Below are 22,054 nucleotides of genomic sequence, written 5' to 3'. Positions count from 1 at the left end.
CTTAAAGTAAATAAACTTTAATTAATATTAACTTTTATAATTTTAGCTTACTATAAGGCCCTTACTATTTAAGCCTTTATTTATAAAGTTAAAAGCTTAATAGCTTTAAATAAAGCTAATAGTAATTTAAAAAAAAATAAAACTATAATTAATTGAATAAAATTTACTTAATTAAATATATTTATTTTATAAAATAATAATTAATATTAAAGTAATAAATAGTAATATTAATAGTAATTTAATAAAATTAAAATTAAATATAATTAATTAATACTTAAGTATATATTATTATTAAAAAATTATTACTTTTTAATATTAATAGTTTTTTTATTAATATTAAAAAAAAGTTTAAAAAAAACTTTTAAAAAACTTTTATTAAAGTTTAATCTTTACTTTAAGTAAAGTAAGGGCTTTAATACTATTCTGATTTATAATTAAAGATATTAACTCATTACTCAAGATCATAGCCTCAAGACCTTTAGCCTCATTATATCTATAAGATCCTTGGCAGGCCTTCTTGGCTCTTGAGTAATAGTCATGGGCCAAATAATTGACGCCTAACAGCTGGTAGAGGCGGCCGATATTGTAGTATGCTTCGGCCTTGGTCCAAGTGCCTCTCTCCGTGACTCCTGGCTGTCCCAGCTCAACATATCGTAACAAATAGGTCTGCCCTTGCAGTAGCAGGTATTGACGGTTGGTTGACTGACGCTTGAGGCCATAGTGAACATATGCCAGCCCTAGACTCAGATTCACCATGGGATTCTCAGGGTCCAGGGCCAACGATCGTAAGAAGTAGCCTGGATCTAAGAGTAAGCAACTTCACAATGACGAAAGACATGGTTGTCCTACCTAATGCGTATGTGTAGCTTGTCGATGTAAAAAGAATGTGGCCGTAAAGCATAAGAACACATGCATCAAGGACTGGCTCCCCGTTCTCCTCCCTTTCGGAATTGGTCTCATCGCCATTGTAAGCCTCATCCATAGCCTTGATCTGTCGGAGAATGTATTTCTGTGCAGGCCCTGACGTATACCAGGATACAGGAGACTGACATAGGTTGGACAGTAAGGCAAACATGCGATATGAATCAGACGTGGCACCATCTCTCATTAATTGGCGAGCTGTCGCGATACACTTCTCCTCATCGCTTGTATAAATGGCGCAGACTAGCTCGATCAGTAACTGAAGTGAGCAATGTCATGGCTGATCAACTCACCGCTCCATGCCACATGAATCATAAAGCCATGCTCCGGTGCTTGAAAAGCAGTCGAATCTCGGGCAGCTTCACAAACTTGATATGCTTCGTCGCGTCGGTGAGCAATGGCCAGGCCAATAGCGTAATCCAAAAACAAGTCAAGCCAGTTGTTGAAGGAAATTCCTTGATGGGCATCGGGCTTTGAGGTCCCATCGTCTCGGCCTTCGCTCCCTGGCTGTGGAGCAAGGGCTTTTGAAATTCATGTTAGCAATATAGAATATTTGACAAATCGAACGCGTGCGACTCACTCCTGGCAAGTCTTTCGTACATCTGTGACAGCTCGTTTTGCGGTTTATTGGCTTCATGCTGTTGCAGATGGTTCTTCGGGCCCAGGAAGTGCAAATACTTATCCCAGGTGTAGAATTTCTTGATCGATCGAAACTCGTCCACAAGCTCCTTCGACGAAGCCATCCAAGTCGGAATCAGGTTATGTTGTCCTTCTTTAATCTTTTTACGCAAATCTTGCACAATCTCGTACTGTTCAGTCAGCTTCATGGCACGAGCTTGCTCCTCTTGTCGGCGTTTGTCAGCACCAGCCAGTCGTTTCGGTCGATATCGTCGTGGAATAAGCCGCTTTCCGAATGCATCTGTTCTTCGAGGAACAGCCTGGGTTCGTCGTGGAGCCCGACGACTTGACTGCTCAAGGTCTGTGATAGAGTCTTGATGGCCTTCTAAGTTTTGATCTCGAGCTTGTCGGAGGGCCATTGCCTCGGCTGCTAGGATGAGAGCTTCTTCCTCCTCTCTAGCCTTCTCGTACATGTTAGCCAGTTCGATACGGGCGTCAATGTTGTCTTCATCAGCGTCAATGGCAGCGAGAAAATACTCCTCAGCTGTGGCCGTCTCTCCAACTGCCGAATAGCATCGTCCCAGTTGTAAAAGAATGGTTGCATCAGGATCGCCAGGTAAATCTCGAAGTATCTGATAATATGAAATTGCCAGAGGTGTATGGCCACGATGGGCCAACTCTTCAGCCAGATCAAACGTTAGAAAGGGAAAATCGCCCGCAAATTCCCTAGTGAGGATGGATTCCGGCTCAAACCACAGCAGATGCCTCTATCACCAAACGTTAGCCATGATCGTTAGAATCAACTGGGACCTTACCATTGCCTCATCCTCGTCACCCAGCCGAAACCTGTATATTGCCAATCGAGCACGCAGGTCCCAAGGAAACGACTGACCATAAGTGTCAGGACTCCAGACACCTGCAGTGAAACTCGGCACAGCAACCCGCCGTTCGTCGTCCATGTCCCATTCGCGATCGTCAGAAGTCCATTGGTCCCAGTAGTCTTCTGCCTCTCGACCCAATAGCCATCGAGAGAGTGACTTGGATTCTTGTATAGCTTCCTGATAACGTCCTGTCGATGCAAAAAGTTCCACGTAAATCCCTATATCATGCCAAGGAGCTTCCATGATCTCCGCCTGCGGCTTCGCCCTTTCATGGTCAAAGAATTGTTTATAGGCTGCGATTGCGCTCGGGACAGCGGCCTCAGCTTGTTTATTGTCAACACAAGCCTCAGCAAGTTTTCTGACGATGTCAATATCAAAGGGTCGATGCTCCAAAACAACTTTGTAGTCGGAGATGGCCGCTGCAAGATGGCCCTGTCTGTGACAGACCAGACCTTTGCCCAAGCGAGCTTTGATGTTCGTGTGATCGGCCCGCAGCGCCGCAGAATAGCAAAGTCTTGCTGTGTTGAGATTTCCGGCTTCGTCATCTGCAACGTTCTCAAGTGCGAATGATGCGCACTGGAGCCAGCCATGCACGTCCTTTGGGCGGAGATGAGCAGCATAGACCATCGCTGATAGCGATTTGCTCATGTCACCTTGCTCGCGGAAGATTGATGATAGAGTTGTCCATGCTTGGTGCGTTTCAGCATTGATTCTGATGACTTCAAAAACAAGATCCAGTGCTAATGGGTAGTCGCCGCTCAGGAAAGCTTGGTTTACTTTGGATAGTCTTGCTGTGATGTCTCCTCGAGGTTTTGCTGCTTTCCGTGGACCTCGTGCTCCTTTACCTCGCGGGAGGCCACGGGCTGCAGGTGAGGCATCATTCTCACCCCGTTGATCAGCCAAAAAGGTTCGAACAGTCTCGTCTAACTTTGCAATATCTCCCTCCAGCTCCTCCAGGTCAGAGTCTGCATCTGAGGCGTTGTCTTGTTGCCTGTTTTCAATCAGTATATTCATGTCTCCAATGAGAAACGATACCGACCTTTCCATCTTGTTTTCTTCTGGGCTTGAATTGAATTATCAAGATGCGGGCATTCTCTGGTTGGACAAGGTGTGCCGGGTGCAGTCAGTAACTTAGCAGAGGTCGCGGTAGTGACAAAGATGGGATGGCTGTGGCGCGCTTCCTAAGTGTGGCTAAATATGGATGTCAGCACGTGACAGAAACAAGCACATGCCGCATTCATGCAAATCCTCCACCATACACGTATAACAACTACGACCTGTTAGAAGGGTCTTCGATCCAAAATGAGACCATCGACCAAAAGAGTCAGAGAGCACAAATCATTCTTACGGAGTCATCTGGACAAGGAAGGATGAGGTGAATAAACCTTGGAGGTGAAAATAAGGCAAGACTTTACGGTCAACATGATCTCGTGGAAAGTCATTAGTTTTCACACTCGAACTATTAATTTTGATCCACGGCGACCTTCCTTCTTAATGTAAAATACTAAATCGAGTCTGCAACAGAAATGTAACAGGACTGTAACCCATGTCCAACACCATGTGTGCAAAGTTGAACCACTCGACGTCCATTTTCGCAGGTCTATATATGGGCATGCCCGGTTGTGGTGATTCTAGCCCAGCTTTCCATCGGCCTTGGCTTCTGCGACATCATCAGTACACTGATCTCAACAAATCTGGCTTGAAAGTACTTACCCTTGACCTGTTCAAAAACCTTGAGCATCTTTCGGCGTGCACCGAGGGCGTTGACGCCACGCTCTTCCAGGGCCTTGTCGTCCAACTCGATGAGGTCCGTCCACTTCATATCCTTGAGATTATCGGTGTACTTGTGAAGGCGGAGGCTGCGGAGCCAACTGGGAATGTCCTGCAGCAAGGTTGGGTCGGTCGGGTCCTCAGGAGGCTTGGAGCTGCCTCGTCTCCCACGAGGAGATCGGCCACGAACCATGTCCGAATGATCAGATAAGTAGCCCTCGTGGCCAGGCATCCCAAGGCCACCCAAGTTGACCGGCTGCATACCGCCTGTAATCAGTGGCGAGGACACATCGTACGCACTAAGGAATCCATTATTCTGTGGTGAGGTGAACGGTGCCATATGAGGTACTCCAGGTTGCATGGCGATTCCAGGAGAGCTGGGACGAGAGCGCTGACCACCCAAACCAAGGTTTTGCTGCGCCTGGAGCGCCATGAGCTGTTCTCTACTAAGGACCTGGCCATGTTCGTTGATCATGACGACATTCGTGTTTGGGAGGTTGATTCCAGGCTGTGGACCAACGGAGACAGGATTCTGTCCTTGCGTGCCGTCATTAGACCTAGTTCGGCGGTACTTGCGCACGTCATCCAATGCGAACCGGTTATTGACTGTAGACAAAGCTGCGAGTTTCATGGCAGTGGCGTTGGCAACCATATCGGCTTGGTTACCTCCGGTGTTGGCTGTGTTGAAGGTGCCAGTCATAGGGGTGTTTACCATTGACGCCCAGTTGCCGCTGCCAGCATTGTACGGTGAAAGCAAAGGCAGGTCCCCGGGGTTCTTATCCGGGGCAGTAAGAGTCGTTTGCTGGATCGTGTTGTTGCTTGACAATTGCGGACGTGGAGAGCGAAGCCCACCAGATGGTGTTGGCTGCACAAACTGGCCCATGGGGGCCTGAGCAGAGGGTGCCTTGCCAGAGTCTGCGTTACCGCCACTATTCCAAGGCGAAGAACTAGCAGGTCCAGCATCACGGCTATCCTGGGGCGCACTGATAGATGGAGCAGCCATGGACGAACGATGATCCAAAGCGGCACTGTTACGGTTCGATGAGGGCGGGTTCCCAGTCTGCTGGGTGAACTTGGCCTTCTCTGTGGCAATGGCTGCTGCGGCATCGGGGAACATGGCACTGATGGTGGAGGGGTCGAGTCCTGAATGTCGCTTGTTGGATGGGGCGATAACCGAGTTACGGGCCATGGAATTACGGGCAGAGTCGACATTGAGCTTGTTCATTGCATCACTTAGACGGTTTGACATAGGATCTGGGGAAAATGGCACGTTAGAGGTGGATCAAATCTGACAATGTCAACAAACATACCTTTGTCGAAGCTGGCAGGGGACAAAACCCCCGACATGGGATGATTTTTTCCCATTTGCTGGAGGACCTGGATGAAAAAGCGGATCTGAACCTGGGTTGTCTGCTGCAGGAGGGCATACAAAGCGGCGGTGCGTTCAGCCTCACTCAAGACACGAAACCATTGCTCAATGGCACTGAGCTCGTCCTTGAAGTCCTGGTCCAGAGTAGCAGCAGCCATCTCTTCCAGCGTTGTTTCGTACTGGTCAATGTCGGCAATCCACTGCTGGGCAATCTTGTCCTGAGAGTCCGATTCGGCGTTGTTGGGGCCAAGGTTCTGCTGAGCCTGCCCATAGAAATCGGAAGAGGGTCGAATGCGGCTGGAGGGGGAAGGACCAGTTAGGGACGCCATGTCGGCCGAGGCGCGAAGCGAATGACCAGAACCAACGGCTCGAGAGGACGGTGGCCTCAAGGTCGAGGTGCTATTGGCCTCGGGCGTGCTGTTTCTGTTTCCGATGACGTGGTTTCCAGACATGTTGAGCATTATCGAGGGTTGGTGATTTCGAAAGGGTTATTGGTAGTAGTAAATAGTGACGAGTGCAGAATGTGACGGTGGCAAGCAAAGATGTTACAAGAATCGTCTCTCGACTCCTGCAGTGACCGGCTGACCTCAAAGGAGCTTAAGACTTGAAGCAAGGCAGGAAATTTAGAACATTATCTGCCAAACGACGACAGTGCTGCGAGTAGCAATGTCAGTAGGTAGCCCCTTTGTTCAAGAGATTTTCCCAAGCTGGTACGACAGTCTTGGAAGAAGAAACAGAAATAGAAGGAGAAAGCAGAAGCAACCGAAAGAGAGGGGGAGGCGTCATACCGAGTATAAACGACACCTAAGTAGGTACAGGTAGTCAAAGAAGGGACGAAGTCTGCTTCCAGGCAGGCCACAGAAATCCTGATTAAATCCCGCCGACGTATGAAGCAAAGGACCGGCGTCCTCTAGAGTTTGGCTCGTCAAGGACACAGGGATGATCGGAAGCAGAAGAGAATGGCTTCGTGTTCCGATAACTTAGCACCTAGGTAGCCTACTGCGCGAAGGCCTCAGCCCCTGGGCTTACCTAATCGGGGAGTGCGTGCCCGCCCGCCAAGGGCTCACGGGCCTATCGGTAGCAGAAAAAGGCCATTAATCCTTGCGAATAAACATTGTTGCCTCAGGCGCTTTTCAGGTTTCAAAGTGGCAAAACGTCCTTGGTTATCAGTACTAACCTTGCCATGATCGAAACGGTGGTAGAGTCTCCAGGAAAGGTCTAATTAGTCAAGTTGGAGATAGCTACGGAACCAATCCTAGGTACAGTATGTACCAACCTAGATATACTGATTGGTTAACAGCGGGCAGTTGACGCAATGAGACGGTACGACGAGATGGGTATTAAGATCTATCACAAGGTTTGAGACATGAATGGAAACACTCTCTCTACCAGATGATCGAACGGCAGGTTCAGCGACAAAGCATTTGAAACAGGGGGGGGCATGGTGCAGCTCAAAGTTCAGGGTACACGACCACTACTAGCGAGTCACAAGAATAGGTAGGTCAGCGATTCAACTGACGATACGAAGAAAATGGAACAGATTAGTTTCTGGACAGCATGTCACGGGCAAATTCACTGCATATTGGACCTTGTAGCATGGAATTCAGGTAGAAGTTTTTCCGTCTACTACCTCATGTCCCTGGAATGGAAACCAGGCAACATGCTTTTACTCGGGGCCATCAAAACGTTGAACGCCGGGACGGGACCTGTCGACTGCCACCATCTTCTCGTCGGGCTGACCGCATGGGTCTGTATTTCCATCGTTTCATTTTTTGCGTGAGTTCTATCGTTTGTGTGCCGTAACCGAGCAATGCGAATGCTCCAAATTGACGCCTCCGTTTTCCCTTGCCGATAGGTATCTTAGACGGTCTCGCGCTTGCCCTCCTTAGCCTCCTTCTGTAGATCTGGTTAGCCAGTTGTTTCGGTGCGCGGGCACATGTCGCTTCATTCGGTGGGTGCGTTTCGTACCAAGGCCTTCATGTTGCCGTGAAGAGCATGTCGATGGTTTCGTCGAAACTTGGGATCGGTACCCTTGAGAGAGGGGTAGCGAGAAGTCTTGGGCTTCTTGATACTGCGCAAGAGTCAGCGACAGTCGACAATGTTGGGAAATTCGATATAATTACCCGTTCCTGTGCGCCTTGCGCGACTGGTTGTGCTGGGAGCTGTTCTTTGACTCTGCGACAATGTCAGTGATCTACGATTCTGCCTCGAAGCGTCCTCTGAGGCTGCACGTACTCGCCATTGCTGCTGATTGATTCCCTGTGTCGACGGAGACGGATCACGAAGTTGCGAGGAGAAAGCTGGAATTGTGTGCGATCACAACCCTAGAGGAATCGATGTGGGTCATTTGATGCTGGCAGAGGGCAGGCTTGCACGTGCTGCTAAGTGAGAGCTCCACCTTGGATCTGATGGAGCCAGAACCTAGGGTAGCTAGGGTAGGCAGATATCTAGGCCAAGCTACAAGCATGAGAGAAAAAAAAGCTCAGGACCTCGATCCTAAAGAAAGACTGTGTCGTTAAGCATAAGTCTATGATACCTACCTTTTTCTGGGTTGTTTTGATACTGTGTATCAAAGTCTGACCTTTTCTTGCTCTTTGAGGCCAAGTGATAAACTGATGTTAGCATGTGCCACACCAACCCGAAATACCCCCCAACTAGGTATTGATTTCATTTGCGGCGGTTTACGATGAGAAGAAAATAGTGACACGGTACACTTGCAGATACATGGACATCTGCTGGCTGTCTCATGCCTCTGCTCCGAGTCGACGCTGGTGTTGACTAACGCATCAATATTTAATGGTCTGTATTGCTACTATATAGCCACAATTGGTTACAATGCAGGTTGAAGGTTTCCCCATCATTGGGAGGAATAGTGCGCGCTTAATACTATCGCAAAACGTCCAAACATAAAACACCAATCCGGCTTCTATTCCCAAATTGCAGAATGTCAATATCCCAAACACCGATGCTGTTTCTAAGGATCAACTGTTCACTGTCTATGCTGTTGTGACGGGTTTAGCCGCAACGCTGTGTGCGGCGGCTGCAGCTGCAGTCTTCTCAGCTGTCTTGCCGAGTTTCTGAAGGCGAATAGATTTGATATATCGGATCAAAAGTACGAACATGAGCTCAACCCTGCAGGCATAACAATGTCAGTCGCTGCGAATGATTGCTGGAGGGAGTCAAGGGGTGGATCCTACCTCTCCTTTGTGGTCATGAGGATGCCTTGGACGATGAGCCCCTTCAAGATCTGCGGTCCAATACCCTTGAAAAGACCCAGGATACCTTCGTGCTCAATGATGAACTTCATCACCTCGACAAAACTGGTGAAGGGCTTGCCATTTCGGACCGGTGGAGGCTTGGACTGAAGACCAACTTTGGCCACGATAAGTGGTTGAGTAGCAATGGTTGCGAGCGCCTTGGACATGGCTCCCAGTACTACCAACGACAGTCAACTCATGCAAGTGTACAGATAGTTATCATTCTTGTTTGTTGGAGACTTACAGAATGCTTCCGCTGGTCTCAGGTTGGTCTTGCCAGGGTAGAGGACGTCCTTTAGTCGCTCGTATGCGCCATAAGTGATGGCAGGGTTGACGACAAGGACGAGACTGGCCTTCAGACCGCGCCAGAGACCCGATACACCATCTGGACCATCGATGACCTCACGAGCGGTGTCTATGAGACCTTTGCGGTCGCTTTTGCTTGCCGTCTGCTGGCGCGTGGTAACAACAGCAACAGGAATGGTAAAGACCTGGGCAATGGCTCCGGCGACAGCACCCAAAGCGAGTTCGACCACGGTGGAGGGGTGGACGTCTGTCTTGCGAGACTTGAGATACAGGGTCCTGACAATGGTGTACCAGTAGAAGTAGGCAAAGTTGGTTGAGGCGACACCAATGAGAGAGCCATTCATGCCAGCATAGAGGCCCTTGACTCCATCATCGGCGACAATACGCGAGATGGCATCCCATGTCGAGGTGTAGTGTGGTTCATCGGATGAGGAAGGGCCTTTTGAAGGATCGGGCTTGACTTGAACTTGAAGACGAGTCTTGACACTATTTATTTGGAGAGTCAGTCAGTCTTGATGTGCAGTACGGAGCAAAACTAAAATCATGTCGAAATACGGATACACAACTTACATATCAAGGGGGTAGACCAGCGCGTTCGCAAGAACAGCACCTGTAGCTCCAGCGACAGCGCGGCCCCAGGGGGAGATCTCAGGCTTTGATTGCGCAGCCATTTTGGACGAGCTGTGAACAGGGAGGACCTAGCTAGATCTTATCTTGTTCAAGAGCAGGATGGGGATTGGGATGGGGATGGGGATGGGAAAGGGGAAGAAGAGGAGGAGGAGGAGGAGGAGGAGGAAGAGACACACAGCTCACACTAAATGTCTATTCTATCGCGATGTTGTACTTGCTGGGTCAGTCCATGATTATCTACGTGAGGTAAGGTAAGGTAAGGTGTCTGTACCTCAGACAAAGATTAAAACGGTCCATCCGCTACCGGTTCGGGGCCGAGGTTCGAGTCTACCGGTCTCGGCAGATTTGGTGGGCCCCCGCCTGTGATTTGATTTTGACCCGCGGGATGGAACCTCGGTTAGTGAGCCTCTTCTCTATTAACCTGGGGGACTCGAGCCTCGAGTGAGGTAGGCTAGTAAAATAGGTAGTGATATCATGGATGGTCAAGGTAAGCCAATGACGTTATTATGGAGGTACGATGCACTGCAGATGAAGTGAGGTGATTTATAACTTTAATTCAACACGTCGACGTCCATGACAACGTCTGTTGCACAAGCCTTGCTCACAATCCAAGAGAGTCAAGGTAAGGAAGGTATGTACCCTATAACGTCGTGGATAAAGAATGCTTAAATGGTCGGTCTGTCCATTTTGCAATGTGTAAATCATATCGAGATGAGAGAACCTGATGGGTACAAACAAAGCAAGCATCTCAAGAGATTGAATACCATGCTCATCTCATTCTCTACAGCAGCTCTTTTTTCCAAATCTTCCCTACTAATTACAGCGAGTGACACTTCTGGTATTGCATCCATCCATCCCAACGACATGTCGATGCAGCAGGGCTCTTTTGAGTGGAGAACATACTGGGCGCAGCAAACAGTCAGTACCTACATAGTTACCTATCAGCAGCCCCCACCGCGGGGTTCGCTGCTCTGAATTGTTTGTTAGGTTATCTCGAGTCATTCATTGACTGTCAACGTCAATCAGTCAAGCCTGGCAATGATTGAGGCCATGTTTCAGTAAAACGGAAATGGAGAAGAGAGCTCAGGTCAGTATACCCCCCAAGACGCGTGCCCTTTCTTTCTCATCTGCCTCAGTACCATACTGGCGCTCCTCGATGTGTATTACATCATGCATGGCCCGTTATAGCTTCATCTGTCAACTAACCCTATATCCATATCACAGGCCACTGAGTCTCTCATCCGAACATCGAGTGGCCAGGCGGCCCTCGACTATGCTGTTCAGGCTGCAGAGCTTTACATGAGAGCTGCCGGAGAGGCTTCGACCAAAAAGGATGCCGCTCGTTTGCGTCTGAAATGTCAACAACTCATTGCCCAGGCTGAGAAGCTCAAGGCTGAGCTCACACAAACGCCCAGTGTCTTGTTACGAACCTCAAAACTTCACTCTAATCTCTTTCCCCCATGGACGAAAGAGCCCTCGGACCAAGAATTCCAGCTTGTCCCTGGCGATGAGCCTTTCACGTAAACAAAAAAAACCCCTGCCCGATACAGTCTGTTGTAGCTTTTGGCTGAGTTCTATATAGCGATAATGCAACCTTCACACTGTCACCGAGACAGACTGCTACGTTTGGTGGGTGGAAGCGTCCAAGAGACCTACACGACCATGTCGAAGCAGACGACGACATTTTCATGAACTCGAGCAGCGGTTGCGACCTAGTTCAAGACGTGACTACGGATTGTTCTGTAGTAGCCAGCCTATGTGCCGCTATGCATATCTTGACTGGTCGAAAGTCGGTAAGGCGTATTGAGATGAACTGCCTACGAGCACCCACTGATAGTCTACAACAGATTCTCTCGTCCATCTTGTATCCTTTCGACAGAGCAAAAGGAACACCTATAGTTTCTGCTTCGGGAAAATATGTATTGAAACTATACTTCAATGGGTGCTTCCGCCGGGTTGTGATCGATGAGCGGCTTCCGTCTTCCATAAGTGACCGAACCCTATACGTTGTTGATCGAGTCAACCCTCAACTAATTTGGCCTGCACTCCTAGAAAAGGCATACCTTAAAGTAAGAGGAGGATATGACTTTCCGGGGAGTAACTCAGGCACAGACTTGTGGGTTCTTACGGGATGGATTCCGGAACAGATCTTTCTTCAAAGGTGAGCACGCTTTTTGTTGTCCCTCATTACGCACACAGCCTTCACAAACCGGCTTCACAACACGGACTCACCTCTCAATTGCTCTTATAGAGAAGATCTAGAAGTTGATAAGCTCTGGAGACGAATCAAGAATGCACACGACTCTGAGAACGTGGTGGTCACCCTGGGTACTGGCCGAATCTCTGCCGAAGAAGAGGATATCCTGGGTCTTATTGGAGAGCACGACTATGCCATCATGGATCTTGAAATGATTGGCGACAGCCGGAGGCTTTTGGTCAAAAACCCTTGGTGTGACGGACCGGTTTGGAAGGGAGGCGTTCCTCAGCCATTTGACGCCGAATCGCCAACCCCATATGCCGCCAGCCCTCAACACCAACCCCCCCCTTCAGTCGCTGGCTCTTTCTGGATGATTCTGGAAGATGTCCTCCAACACTTCGAGTCCATGTACCTGAACTGGAACCCTGCTCTATTTCCCCATCGTCAGGACCACCACTTTACCTGGCGCATGCCTCCACCTGAGTTGTCTTCATCGTTGGTTCGCAACCCACAGTACTCACTCCGGTCGACAGCTGGCGGGCCGGTGTGGATTCTCGTGAGTAGACATTTTGTGGACGAAGAGTTGGAAATTGCTCGGAACAGGACCGACTCAATGGCAGCTGCCTCTGGACAGCTTGGCTACATGAGCATTCTTGTCTTCGAAAACGACGGCCACAGGGTGCAAGTAAGCGACGGTGATGTCTATCGTGGACCTTATGTCGACTCTCCTCAGACTCTCGCTCGTTTCGACACGAGCCCAGGAAGACGGTATACCATCGTTGTCGACCAGCACGAGTTCCCGCTACCAGACTACACCCTCACACTCTCTTTCCTCTCCCAAGATTTGCTTGCAGTCAGAGAAGCTGATGACGAAATGACTTGCACAAGGGAGGTTGCTGGCTCTTGGACCAGGAGGACTGCAGGAGGCAGCGCTGCTTGCACGACCTACGCTACAAATCCCCAGTACAAGCTATCACTTGCTCAAGCAGGGCCTCTATCTGTCCTACTGTCAACGAATATGCAGGATATCCATGTGCATATCGATTTAGTCTGGTCCCAGGGCAAGCGGGTGCAGACACTCAAGGCTCGGGACCTTGCGGGCTCCTCTGGGGAATATCGCCGAGGCTGTGCTGTGGTCAACATTCCACAAATTGATGCTGGAGTGTATACTGTGGTGTGTTCGACTTTCGACCAAGGCCAATCGGCAGACTTTGTCCTCCGTATTTCATCCATGACGAACGTGGAAGTACAACCCGTACCCGCCGATGCTGCTGGGAGACTCCGCAAGACACTGAGCCCTTTCCAGCTCTCGGACGGTGAAGAAGTGAGGCGTGCGCAGTTATCGGCATCTTGGTTAACTCGAATGAGTGTCACAGCACGCAGCGTCACGAGCCCAGACATCGATCCCAGTAACCGACCTTCATCTACTCTGATGGTACGAGTTTCCGTGGCTCATGGATGGGATCCTGAGCGAATCACGATCGTAACTTCAGGCGACGGCGAATACGAAGAACTCAAATCAATCGTACGAACCCCTGAGCTTGACATGGAGCCAGCAAGGATACAGCGGGAGGGCATGTGGTTAGTGATCGAGAGTATGGGCGCACCTCAAGTAGGAGAGTGCATTGAGATAGAGATTCACAGTGACGGACCTGTTAGTGTAGGGCCGTGGACGCTTGTCTAGGCAGAGTCACTGTGCCAGCCAGTGAATTGGAGCACTCGTATGCAGGGTCCATATATCGCATAACAAATACATCCAAATGCGCAGCACAAGACGATTGAAAACATGTATCTACTGAGAGAAATGATAAATATATGTTCAACACAGCATCATGCTGAATATGAAGGAAGAATCTAACAAGGTGTACGCTCGCTAGCCAACGCCACACTGGCGCAAGTGGTATACCCCTAGAAAATGAAATACTGAACGAAATCTGACCCAACCGGGTATTTGAGATCCTGAACGCCTTGTCTGTACCTCCAAATCCTCACTCCGCTTAATCAATGAATGACCTTTGGCAGCATGCGAGAAGCCTTCAGTCGCCCGACCCGTCAAATCGCCAGGTACTCATACATATAACGCCAAAGCAAAGAGCGCTTCCCATCACATTTCGGTTGGCGTAAATCGTTAATCGTGCTCGTTCAGCGTCCCCTCCCACCCACCAGCCTCGTATGCCAACCTACAACAGTCGTTTACGCCGCTGGGCCGCGTCTTCTTCGACCGCGGTTAGGTCCATCTGGTCGCTGAGCAAGAACATCTCTCAGTTGCGGGTCGTCCTTGTCTTTGTCTATATGATGAACACGGACGTGTCTAGGAGCTGTCAGTATCATTACCATAGTCCTGGGGACATATCCAGCTGCAGCACCGATATGGCATGGCTAATTGACATACCGCTGAAGATTATCTGGGCGTGGATATTTGTGTTCCCTATCCGGGCAGAAGGGGCAGACGTAGCCTGGAGAGTCATGAACCAGGCCATGTCTTATCATCTCATTCTTTCTTTTGAAGCCCTTGCCCCCCTCACTTCTCGGACAGCCTTTAACCGGACAATAGTGTGGCCGTATAGATGAGTGTACATTCATGTGAGAGTTGAGGAGATACTGAGTCTGGAAAGGCGCCGCATTGCATCCAGTAACCGTGCACGTATATGAGCCGGAAAGAGGCTGCGGATGTGTGATCCCATCAATACTCATCCGATCAGTAATAGAGGCTGAGTTGATTGAGGTTGATGTGGCAGGGGTGGAGGCAGAGTGATCGGTATTTGGAGTCTCGCCAGCATTGCTACTACTGTATTCGGTCGGAGCGCGAGGGTGATTACCATTTGTCGGATAATAATGCATACTCGCACTTGGCGCAGAGTGAGGGGAGAGTGTTCGGTATCCATCTGGTGGTGAACGGGGCGACGATGGGAGATTAGTATTCAAACTAAACCTATGCCCTAAATTTGCAGCTGGAGAAGTAGGGAAAGTGGAGGATAGACCTGGAGGGACACGGCCAAGATCCTGCTCGGATGGACGCTCTGGATGTAAGTCTCGGAGCTCACCAAAAGTCGAACGAAGAGACGGAAGAGACTGTGATGGAAGAGTCTCCTTGGACTCGCCTGCTGGTACGCGAACTCCATGATGAAGCGGCGGCAAGGGCCCATTAGAGGAAGATATCAGCGGCGACGTGACTCTATTACCGGAAATATATCGTGGTGCAGACAAACCGTTGATCGGGGGCTCGTCGTGGATAGAAAGCTGCCCGGTCGGTATAGATATATCGGGTATTGTTTTTGGGACCGAGGCGGCGAGAGACGGCGGTGCTGTCGCAATAGAAGCAGCTTGGAGAGCGTCAGCGGCCAGGTGCTGGAGCAGAGGCCCGCTCATCAGATTGCCGTCGACGGCCCGTTCTCGCCGTGGCTCTTCATCTGGCGAATCTTCGTCGCCCGGAAGACTCTTGCGGGCAGCTTCTCGTGCTATATCGGGATCGCGTCCATTGTCGAGATATGCGACTAAAACAGCATCTCCAGAAGTGGGACGAACCTTGTGGCGATTAGACTTGCCGCGACCGTCGATGGAGGTGGATTTCAGACTGACTTGAGCTGCAGGAATATCTGGGGGAGGACTTGGAGACGGCTCGAGCTTTGGACGAAGCGGGGTCATGAGAGGGCTTCCTCGAGGTACCACGTCATCCGGGTCGTATGTATCGACAACGAAGCCGAGATGAGGTTGTGGCGGTTGGTGCTGGTGGTGCGTAGCTGTGGTCATCTTTGTCGCGTTGACGGTGGTTGCTCAACTCGCCATGGCCCCTCGTTGGGGGGGGGGGGGGGGTTAAAGCGTTCGGGAGCTCTTGATCAGTCGGCGGGATCTTGCGCCTGGTGAATGGCCGTGGTACGACTTGAACGGTAACTGCACAACCAAAGAAAGCTTGGTGAGTCGGAGAATGCGAAGAGAAGAAGCGGTCGAATAATGATATCGTGAAATTGGAAGCAGATGTGCGCGCACCAGTCTGGGCAGACGACTTGCCAGCGAATATTCGTATACTAAGGTTGGTCACTCAGCATGAGCAACAAATGCCACACAGGCGGCGTCAATACGAGAACAGTAAAGTTCTTGGCGCCGGTCGGTTGTCCAGGCAGGTTGAGGTCGGATGGGAGTCGCGAATATGGCTGTAAACGCAAGTTGGGTGGGATTTGCGGCGTAAATGCGGTGAACTTGAAGTGCCAGGCTGAATGCGAAAAGAGCGTGGCTAAATACGGTGGTGAATCTAGCCGTGGTAATGCGCGTAATTTGGGGGATGTAGTGCAGCCGTAGTCGATATGATAGTCGTCCAAAACGAGCGCGATAACACACACACACACACACAGAGAGAGAGAGAGAGAAGCGGAGTTGAATCGCTAGATATTCCTTTGTCGTTTGACCCAGGGGGATGTGACCAGTAGTAAGACCGATTGAGATGATACTGGAAAGGGACTCTTTGATTGGCAAGATGAACCTCGAGATCAGACCTGAGGCGTCGATACCTATGTGAGGTAAGGTAGTAGGCAGGTATGTGTGCATGTATGTACGGAGTATGTACAGCACAACAGCCAGATGAGGCAAGGTACCAAGGTACTGTGCCGTGCCGTATGTATAAGATTAAGGTAACAGCTGAGAGGTGAATACCTTGGGTAGGTAGGTAGGTAACGGGATGTATGAGCGAACTCGAGTTACCGAGTTATTTCAGAAGGAAGAGTGCGGAGCAAAGTAAAAGATCCGGGGGATTGAATGTATTTACTAAGTTTACCTTATTCCTGGGATGGGAGCTGGAGCCCTACCTACCAGGTAGACTATCGGTTCATGTGCAGTAATTGGGTACATTGCTAACCTGCCCAGGCTACTACTGCTCATGGACCTGCTCCTTCATAGTGAGTATGGAGTATGCCTCCACTTGTTGACACCATGTTACGGGGTTTGAGGAGCAGTCCAGTCCATTTTAGAGGAGGCGGACGGGGGAGGCTTCAAGACACGGAAGATGAGCACGGGCAGATTGCTACAGCACGGCACAGTGCCAACTACGCCCCGAATTGATGTTTGAATTCGGTAGGAAGAAGGACTGGAAGTGAGTGGGCAAGAATGGAAGAGAACTTTCCCTGGGATGAGGAGTGAGGAGAGGACTCGCCGGGGCTGGGGTCCCGGGAAGGTTAGAAGGGTTCAAACTCGAGGGCCGGCATGGGCATGGGCATGGGGAAGATGCGGGATGGGGTAAAAGGTGGTAAATATTCGGCCCTTGGTTATCTGTAACATGTGGTAGGTCGGCTGAGGACAGGGGCGTCCGAGATGGGGCTCTGCTGTTGCGGCTGGCCTGGCAGGCCCTTGAGCCCTGAACCTGGGGACTGGACCTGGATCTTCACTGGCTGGACTGGATTGACTTGGGGGTAGGGGGGGGGGACTTTGGGGCGGGTACAAAATTTAATGACAGAAACAGAACGCGGTACGTCCGTCGTATGTCTGAGCAGCCTCTCCGCTGAATGGCTGACTTTGGTGCTCCTATGTGCTAGTGCAGGCCACCCGACAGCGCCATTATGGGTAATTCTGTGAGTAATTGGGCCATTTCCAAAGTAGTGTGTCTTTAGCGAGATCTTTTTATTGAGTCCTTCTTCATTTAATTCACCTATGCACGCTTGACCGACATACATACATACATACATACATACATACATACATACACACATGAAGGTTGTGTGACGGAGGGACGGACTGGCCTCGATGATATGGATGGATTGGATGCCACTTGTAACACAGCATGAGTCTCACCTTGAACTGCAGCGAGAGTCTCTCTAGCTCGAGATTTGTTCATATTATCGCATCTGTCTGTCTCAGGTATAAGGAGTGCTCGCTACAGACTCAAAGTCTTGAGTAGGGTACATAAGTCATGGCCAAAAAAAGAGGTCAAAATCCAGGACGCGTCCGCCGAGGCCTCCCTCCCCCTCTCTTGATACCCCACTGGGGTCACCCGTCTAAGCTTCAACGTCCACTGCCGTGTCGACATGTGTGTGATGTGATATCAGCATTGGCACGAAGCCGAATGGGCAAAGACGTAGTCGGTATCTATGTATGTCAGGTAAGATAAGTAGTGAGCCTCGAAACGGTATTCGACTCGTCGTTGGATTGGTCTTGTTTGTTTTTCCTTTTCATCTTTTGATATCTTCTCGTCTGGCAGACTTGAAAATGACCTCGTGATCATTTGGAAGTATTTAGGCGTGATGATCTGTGCCGAGCCAAAAAGAGCCGCCTCGTCTGACATCCATTGTCCGTCAGATAAATATCTCGCGCACTCAACGCTCTCAGGCTCTCTAACGGACTGTCCCGCTCTGTGAATTGCAGTCTGATTGGCTGACCCCAGAGACTGCCCCAGCCACAGGACGAGGGGAAGTGGACACTTGGACAAAAGTGGGTAACCAACTAGGCTACTTCAGATAGTGGGGTATCCGACTACCGTGTATCGGGTCATAATACGCACTGTCTGTGTCTCGACTGGGGCTTTCTTGAGTCACACAATTAGAAAAAGAGAGCCTTTTTTTTGTTGTCATTGGACCCTCCGCAATTTTCCCACAAAAAGCGGCTCTCTCATCCTGGAACTGAAATGACCATGCCATGACCGCTTCTGCGTTGCCGGCCGCGGGAGCTGATATGTAGCAAGCGGCAAGCAGCAAGCAGCAAGCAAGCGAGTGAGCACCCTTGGCTAGGTACTTCAATACAGTACTGTAACAAAAAAGGTGAAATAAGCGAGGACTTGATGTGTGCTTGCTTGCTTGCTGACCTGGCTGCCTGGGTACAGTAGCAAGGTACGTCAATAGGTAAATTAAACTAAGAAGGACAAAGACAATTGATTGATTGATGGGGCTTGGTTTTCTTCTAGAAATCTGACAGAAACTCGCAACTTAAATGACGCAGTGAATCTGTCACATCACGGTTACATGCTTCTAAAGCTCGCTCCCGTCCCATTATCGAAATTGGGCACAAGCGTCAGTCAACCAACCTCTAACCTGACCAATGATTGGCTTTCTTCGTTAATCAGACACACTCAAATTAACTGCCTAGGCCTAGTCGAGGGTGCCCCGGGTCTTAGCCTGAAGTTTGCTGTGACTGACTCGTTAACCCATGGTAGTTGGCTGACCACATGAGAAGTTGCGAGACCACGATGTCTCTGAAGTTGTACTTATTAATGCCCATCATTATAAGTCCGACCAGCAGATAATAATGCATTCAATATTCGACCATTTAATACTATCTAGCTGATTGAAGTATCCAGATCATTGGTTCCAGTTCATGGCCTTTCCCCTACAAGTACCTATGTCCAGTTTCATAACCGCCAGATACCGAATTTGGCCCGCGGGAACTGCTACAGTAGCATTCATCCCAAGCCTCAAAGGTATATTTAGTAGGTACCTACCATGGGTCGCCAATGGAACCAAATCATGTTGGCCTCTAGACTCTATTGACTGTATAAACGAAATGCTCATCGCCTTCATGGCCACGAACTGAGAACTTCATTAGTCCAAGCAACCATTCACATCCAAACTTCAGCCCATGACATGCAGAGCAGTCAGTTGCAAGTTTATCATGATACCCCACTGCAATACTACAGATACCACAAATCCTGCTATCTTCCGCCGATGGCGGAACACATAACCCCACCTCGGTCCTCACAAAACTGCTAATGTATTTGATCTTTGAATCAAGTTGCAACATCTCAATTGGTATTTCTTTCGAAGCAACTAGCCCCCTTCGCGAGGAGTTTGGCTTAGACAAGTGACTACGAATAGTTGCCTGTCTGTGTTGGCGTCGATTGCACAGCAATCTCACATCATCGTTAATGACCTTGACCAACCCGTAAACCAACATCATGTCTCTGCCATCAACCATGAAGGCCGTGGTTTTCGATGGTCTGTATAAAATATCAGTGCAGGACAGGCCAGTGCCTCAGAGTATGTTGACCAGTCACCCAGCTTCAAACCCGTCATTATTGAATGAGAGCTATTTCGACTACAGCTAACTCGATGTAGTTCAAGATGGGAGGGACATCATCATCAAAGTTCATGCCGCTGGCCTTTGTGGATCGTAAGGGCGTCATTATCCTCAAATGCTGTCCCGTCTGCTGACTAGAGCCCCAGGGAGCTTCACATCTACCGTGGTCATCAGCCTTCAGATACTGGCTTCATCATGGGCCACGAGTTCACCGGAACGGTCGTCCAGATCGGGTCGGCTGTAAAGACAATCAACATCGGTGACAAGGTCGTTGCTCCCTTTACAGCTTCCTGGTGAGCTCTCTCCTCCACCGTCTGGTTCTCGTGCTCATAAGAAACTACAGCGGCAACTGTTTTTTCTGCAACAATGGTTGCTCAGCCCGTTGCGTTGAGAGCCAGTTGTTCGGCTGTGAAACTCTTGACGGAGGACAAGCCGAGTACGTTCGAATTCCCATGGCCGATGGAACTGCCGTCAAAGCCCCCGGGACTATCTCAGACCAGGCTCTCCTTCTCATGGCAGACATCTTTCCCACAGGATTCTATGGTGTAAAGAGCGCCGCAGAATTGATCCCATCCCAGAACGTCCAGGATGCCACACTAGTCGTCATAGGTTGTGGCCCGGTTGGGCTTTGTGCCATCATAGCAGCCACTTATTTCAAGCCTCGCCACCTCTTTGCCATCGATAGTGTCGACAGTCGTCTGGAGCAAGCTCGAAAACTGGGTGCAGAGCCTCTGAACTTTGAAACAGACAGAGCAGGGCTAGAGGCTAGAATAAAGGAGGTGACGGAAGGACGAGGGGCAGATATGGTTGTTGAAGTCGTTGGCCAGTCCCCAGCTTTAAGGACTGCATTCGATATCGTGCGACCTTTTGGTGCTATTAGTAGCATTGGTGTCCACAACAAGGAGGTATGATAGCAGAAGGGAACGGTAGCCAGGGGACAAGAGCTAACATCACAATGCAGATTCCGTGGACGGGCGATGATGCGTATACGTATGTAGCGCCTTGGGATTCTCTGTGTATTGATCCGAAAGGGGAACTGACTGGCTGACACTGTTGCAGAAAGAACATTCGAGTGCAGATGGGTCGCTGCCCAGTTCGCAGCGTCTTTGACGAAGCCCTCAAGTTGCTGGAGCAGAAGCAAGACCAGATTGGGTGAGTTTTTGAGCTGCCATTAGAGATGCTCCAACAGCTAACATCACCGTGAGCTTCCTGTTCGACCACATCATGCCGCTCGCAAAGGCTCCTGAAGGATACGCTCTTTTCGAGCAGCGTAAGACGCAGAAAGTAGTGTTCACATTGTAACGCAAAATACAAGCCCGGATCAAAACGTCAACGATTAGTTTTGTCGAGGCTTGACCATGCCCTCATGCATTAAATAGTAGACAACTGTGGAATCGTTATGCACGATGGCTAGAACGAGTCTCTTCTCTCGTGGGCCAGTGCGCTCGATAGAGTCAAATATGTCGGAGAATCTCTTGATAGACCATTTCTCTTCGGGATGTACTGCCAACACCCATTCGAGCTCTGGTGTCTGATCCATAGGCTCACCGGTGGTCCTCTCACGCTCCAGAGCAGCGATCTGGTCATCAGGGTGGGTGTAGAGCCGTTTCGGGGGCAAACCTCTGATCAGAGGTCGCTGAGCTGTCATTTCATGGACTTTGAGGGAGACCCAATCATGCTGATATTGCAGGTTGTATGCAACTACTGAAGTGACGTTTGAAACCGGGTCACTTGAGGAATCCATGTCGGGCATGACTATTGCTGACCCTTGTATGATGTCCACGTAATGAGTGCCAAGGGAGGCGGCTGATGAAATTCGATACGGATCAGGACCAAGAAGCAGTGTGTGCGCGGAAGCCAGTTATGCGTGTAAAAGGACGAGGCGCGGCTCTAAGATGAGGAAAAGAAGGATCCGAGCTTGAGAAATTGGAGAGGAATTTTGCAACAGTAGCGAGCAAGGTTGTAAGAGCGGGCCCGTGATGCAGATTCTAGACCTTGTCTTCCGTACGGAGAGGTAAATGTTAACTTTTTTTATGGATCGACTGAAGGTGGATAACAACACCTATGAGGAGTGGGGATATGCACGTCCAACGGACCTTGATGATTGAACGAG

At 49.7% G+C, this 22,054-nt stretch overlaps 8 protein-coding genes across 18 annotated transcripts; 2 read left to right on the top strand and 6 right to left on the bottom strand.

Moving 5' to 3' along the window:
- Positions 1-375: 375 nt before the first annotated feature.
- FVEG_07159 (hypothetical protein) lies at positions 376-3,590 on the bottom strand (the record flags this gene model as incomplete). The annotated part of the gene is made up of 6 exons (XM_018895734.1): positions 3,460-3,590; positions 2,355-3,411; positions 1,502-2,306; positions 1,215-1,442; positions 850-1,164; positions 376-797 (listed from the first exon to the last, which is right to left on the bottom strand). Exons 1-6 carry the CDS (start codon positions 3,465-3,467, stop codon positions 376-378), a joined length of 2,835 nt encoding a protein of 944 aa, XP_018753055.1. The 5' UTR covers positions 3,468-3,590.
- Positions 3,591-3,750: 160 nt separating this feature from the next.
- Positions 3,751-6,582, bottom strand: FVEG_07158 (protein VTS1). 2 transcript variants are annotated; one of them, XM_018895733.1, is made up of 4 exons: positions 6,348-6,582; positions 5,501-6,213; positions 4,134-5,444; positions 3,751-4,080 (listed from the first exon to the last, which is right to left on the bottom strand). In XM_018895733.1, exons 2-4 carry the CDS (start codon positions 6,018-6,020, stop codon positions 4,052-4,054), a joined length of 1,860 nt encoding a protein of 619 aa, XP_018753054.1. In that variant the 5' UTR covers positions 6,021-6,213; positions 6,348-6,582; the 3' UTR covers positions 3,751-4,051. The 2 variants fall into 2 exon arrangements, with proteins under 2 accessions (XP_018753054.1, XP_018753053.1); XM_018895732.1 differs by having other exon boundaries at positions 5,501-6,582.
- A 296-nt stretch (positions 6,583-6,878) lies between these two features.
- On the bottom strand, positions 6,879-7,905 carry FVEG_07157 (60S ribosomal protein L29). Its single transcript, XM_018895731.1, has 4 exons — positions 7,795-7,905; positions 7,683-7,734; positions 7,528-7,630; positions 6,879-7,455 (listed from the first exon to the last, which is right to left on the bottom strand). The coding sequence occupies exons 1-4, from the start codon at positions 7,799-7,801 to the stop codon at positions 7,420-7,422; spliced, it is 198 nt and encodes a 65-aa protein (XP_018753052.1). The 5' UTR covers positions 7,802-7,905; the 3' UTR covers positions 6,879-7,419.
- Positions 7,906-8,338: 433 nt separating this feature from the next.
- Positions 8,339-10,269, bottom strand: FVEG_07156 (hypothetical protein). 2 transcript variants are annotated; one of them, XM_018895729.1, is made up of 5 exons: positions 10,024-10,269; positions 9,693-9,965; positions 9,061-9,608; positions 8,757-8,994; positions 8,339-8,691 (listed from the first exon to the last, which is right to left on the bottom strand). In XM_018895729.1, the coding sequence occupies exons 2-5, from the start codon at positions 9,791-9,793 to the stop codon at positions 8,556-8,558; spliced, it is 1,023 nt and encodes a 340-aa protein (XP_018753050.1). In that variant the 5' UTR covers positions 9,794-9,965; positions 10,024-10,269; the 3' UTR covers positions 8,339-8,555. The 2 variants fall into 2 exon arrangements, with proteins under 2 accessions (XP_018753050.1, XP_018753051.1); XM_018895730.1 differs by having other exon boundaries at positions 9,693-10,024.
- A 77-nt stretch (positions 10,270-10,346) lies between these two features.
- FVEG_16027 (hypothetical protein) lies at positions 10,347-13,800 on the top strand. 6 transcript variants are annotated; one of them, XM_018905268.1, is made up of 6 exons: positions 10,347-10,839; positions 10,977-11,272; positions 11,335-11,545; positions 11,600-11,741; positions 11,805-11,913; positions 12,004-13,785. In XM_018905268.1, the coding sequence occupies exons 1-6, from the start codon at positions 10,822-10,824 to the stop codon at positions 13,631-13,633; spliced, it is 2,406 nt and encodes an 801-aa protein (XP_018753048.1). In that variant the 5' UTR covers positions 10,347-10,821; the 3' UTR covers positions 13,634-13,785. The 6 variants fall into 6 exon arrangements, with proteins under 6 accessions (XP_018753048.1, XP_018753046.1, XP_018753044.1 ...); XM_018905267.1 differs by having other exon boundaries at positions 10,608-10,670; positions 10,740-10,839; positions 11,600-11,913; positions 12,034-13,800; XM_018905265.1 differs by having other exon boundaries at positions 10,608-10,670; positions 10,740-10,839; positions 11,600-11,913; positions 12,004-13,800.
- On the bottom strand, positions 13,713-16,705 carry FVEG_07153 (hypothetical protein). Of its 4 annotated transcripts, XM_018895727.1 has the most exons (4): positions 15,937-16,705; positions 15,529-15,840; positions 14,342-15,474; positions 13,743-14,260 (listed from the first exon to the last, which is right to left on the bottom strand). In XM_018895727.1, exons 2-4 carry the CDS (start codon positions 15,697-15,699, stop codon positions 14,143-14,145), a joined length of 1,422 nt encoding a protein of 473 aa, XP_018753042.1. In that variant the 5' UTR covers positions 15,700-15,840; positions 15,937-16,705; the 3' UTR covers positions 13,743-14,142. The 4 variants fall into 4 exon arrangements, with proteins under 4 accessions (XP_018753040.1, XP_018753041.1, XP_018753042.1 ...); XM_018895726.1 differs by having other exon boundaries at positions 13,729-14,260; positions 15,529-16,705; XM_018895725.1 differs by having other exon boundaries at positions 13,713-14,260; positions 14,342-16,705.
- Positions 16,706-19,608: 2,903 nt separating this feature from the next.
- FVEG_07152 (hypothetical protein) lies at positions 19,609-22,034 on the top strand. The gene is made up of 6 exons (XM_018895724.1): positions 19,609-19,901; positions 19,980-20,234; positions 20,285-20,846; positions 20,903-20,931; positions 21,001-21,093; positions 21,147-22,034. Exons 2-6 carry the CDS (start codon positions 20,137-20,139, stop codon positions 21,241-21,243), a joined length of 879 nt encoding a protein of 292 aa, XP_018753038.1. The 5' UTR covers positions 19,609-19,901; positions 19,980-20,136; the 3' UTR covers positions 21,244-22,034.
- FVEG_16026 (hypothetical protein) lies at positions 21,278-21,694 on the bottom strand (the record flags this gene model as incomplete). The annotated part of the gene is made up of 1 exon (XM_018905263.1): positions 21,278-21,694. One exon carries the CDS (start codon positions 21,692-21,694, stop codon positions 21,278-21,280), a length of 417 nt encoding a protein of 138 aa, XP_018753039.1.
- Positions 22,035-22,054: the final 20 nt, after the last annotated feature.

This window comes from Fusarium verticillioides, chromosome 7 (assembly GCF_000149555.1).
Source record: "Fusarium verticillioides 7600 chromosome 7, whole genome shotgun sequence".
Taxonomy (NCBI): Eukaryota; Fungi; Ascomycota; class Sordariomycetes; order Hypocreales; family Nectriaceae; genus Fusarium; species Fusarium verticillioides.
The sequence above is the reverse complement of the archived record's forward strand: the minus strand, read 5'-3'. Positions and strand labels throughout refer to the sequence as shown.

Coding starts and splice junctions, on each gene's coding strand:
- FVEG_07152 (XM_018895724.1), top strand. CDS start 20,137: ATGGGCCACGAGTTCACCGGAACGGTCGTCCAGATCGGGTCGGCTGTA. Junction 20,847..20,902: donor TTGGTGTCCACAACAAGGAG/GTATGATAGCAG, acceptor ATCACAATGCAG/ATTCCGTGGACGGGCGATGA. Junction 20,932..21,000: donor ACGGGCGATGATGCGTATAC/GTATGTAGCGCC, acceptor ACACTGTTGCAG/AAAGAACATTCGAGTGCAGA.
- FVEG_07156 (XM_018895729.1), bottom strand. CDS start 9,793: ATGGCTGCGCAATCAAAGCCTGAGATCTCCCCCTGGGGCCGCGCTGTC. Junction 9,609..9,692: donor CTGGTCTACCCCCTTGATAT/GTAAGTTGTGTA, acceptor CCAAATAAATAG/TGTCAAGACTCGTCTTCAAG. Junction 8,692..8,756: donor CTCATGACCACAAAGGAGAG/GTAGGATCCACC, acceptor TTATGCCTGCAG/GGTTGAGCTCATGTTCGTAC.
- FVEG_07157 (XM_018895731.1), bottom strand. Junction 7,631..7,682: donor CGCAAGGCGCACAGGAACGG/GTAATTATATCG, acceptor ACTCTTGCGCAG/TATCAAGAAGCCCAAGACTT. Junction 7,456..7,527: donor ACGGCAACATGAAGGCCTTG/GTACGAAACGCA, acceptor CCAGATCTACAG/AAGGAGGCTAAGGAGGGCAA.
- FVEG_07158 (XM_018895732.1), bottom strand. CDS start 6,020: ATGCTCAACATGTCTGGAAACCACGTCATCGGAAACAGAAACAGCACG. Junction 5,445..5,500: donor CCCTGCCAGCTTCGACAAAG/GTATGTTTGTTG, acceptor CATTTTCCCCAG/ATCCTATGTCAAACCGTCTA. Junction 4,081..4,133: donor GGTTTTTGAACAGGTCAAGG/GTAAGTACTTTC, acceptor ATGATGTCGCAG/AAGCCAAGGCCGATGGAAAG.
- FVEG_07153 (XM_018895725.1), bottom strand. CDS start 15,699: ATGACCACAGCTACGCACCACCAGCACCAACCGCCACAACCTCATCTC. Junction 14,261..14,341: donor CGCCCAGATAATCTTCAGCG/GTATGTCAATTA, acceptor GACAGCTCCTAG/ACACGTCCGTGTTCATCATA.
- FVEG_16027 (XM_018905264.1), top strand. Junction 11,273..11,334: donor CCTGGCGATGAGCCTTTCAC/GTAAACAAAAAA, acceptor AGTTCTATATAG/CGATAATGCAACCTTCACAC. Junction 11,546..11,599: donor TCTTGACTGGTCGAAAGTCG/GTAAGGCGTATT, acceptor AGTCTACAACAG/ATTCTCTCGTCCATCTTGTA.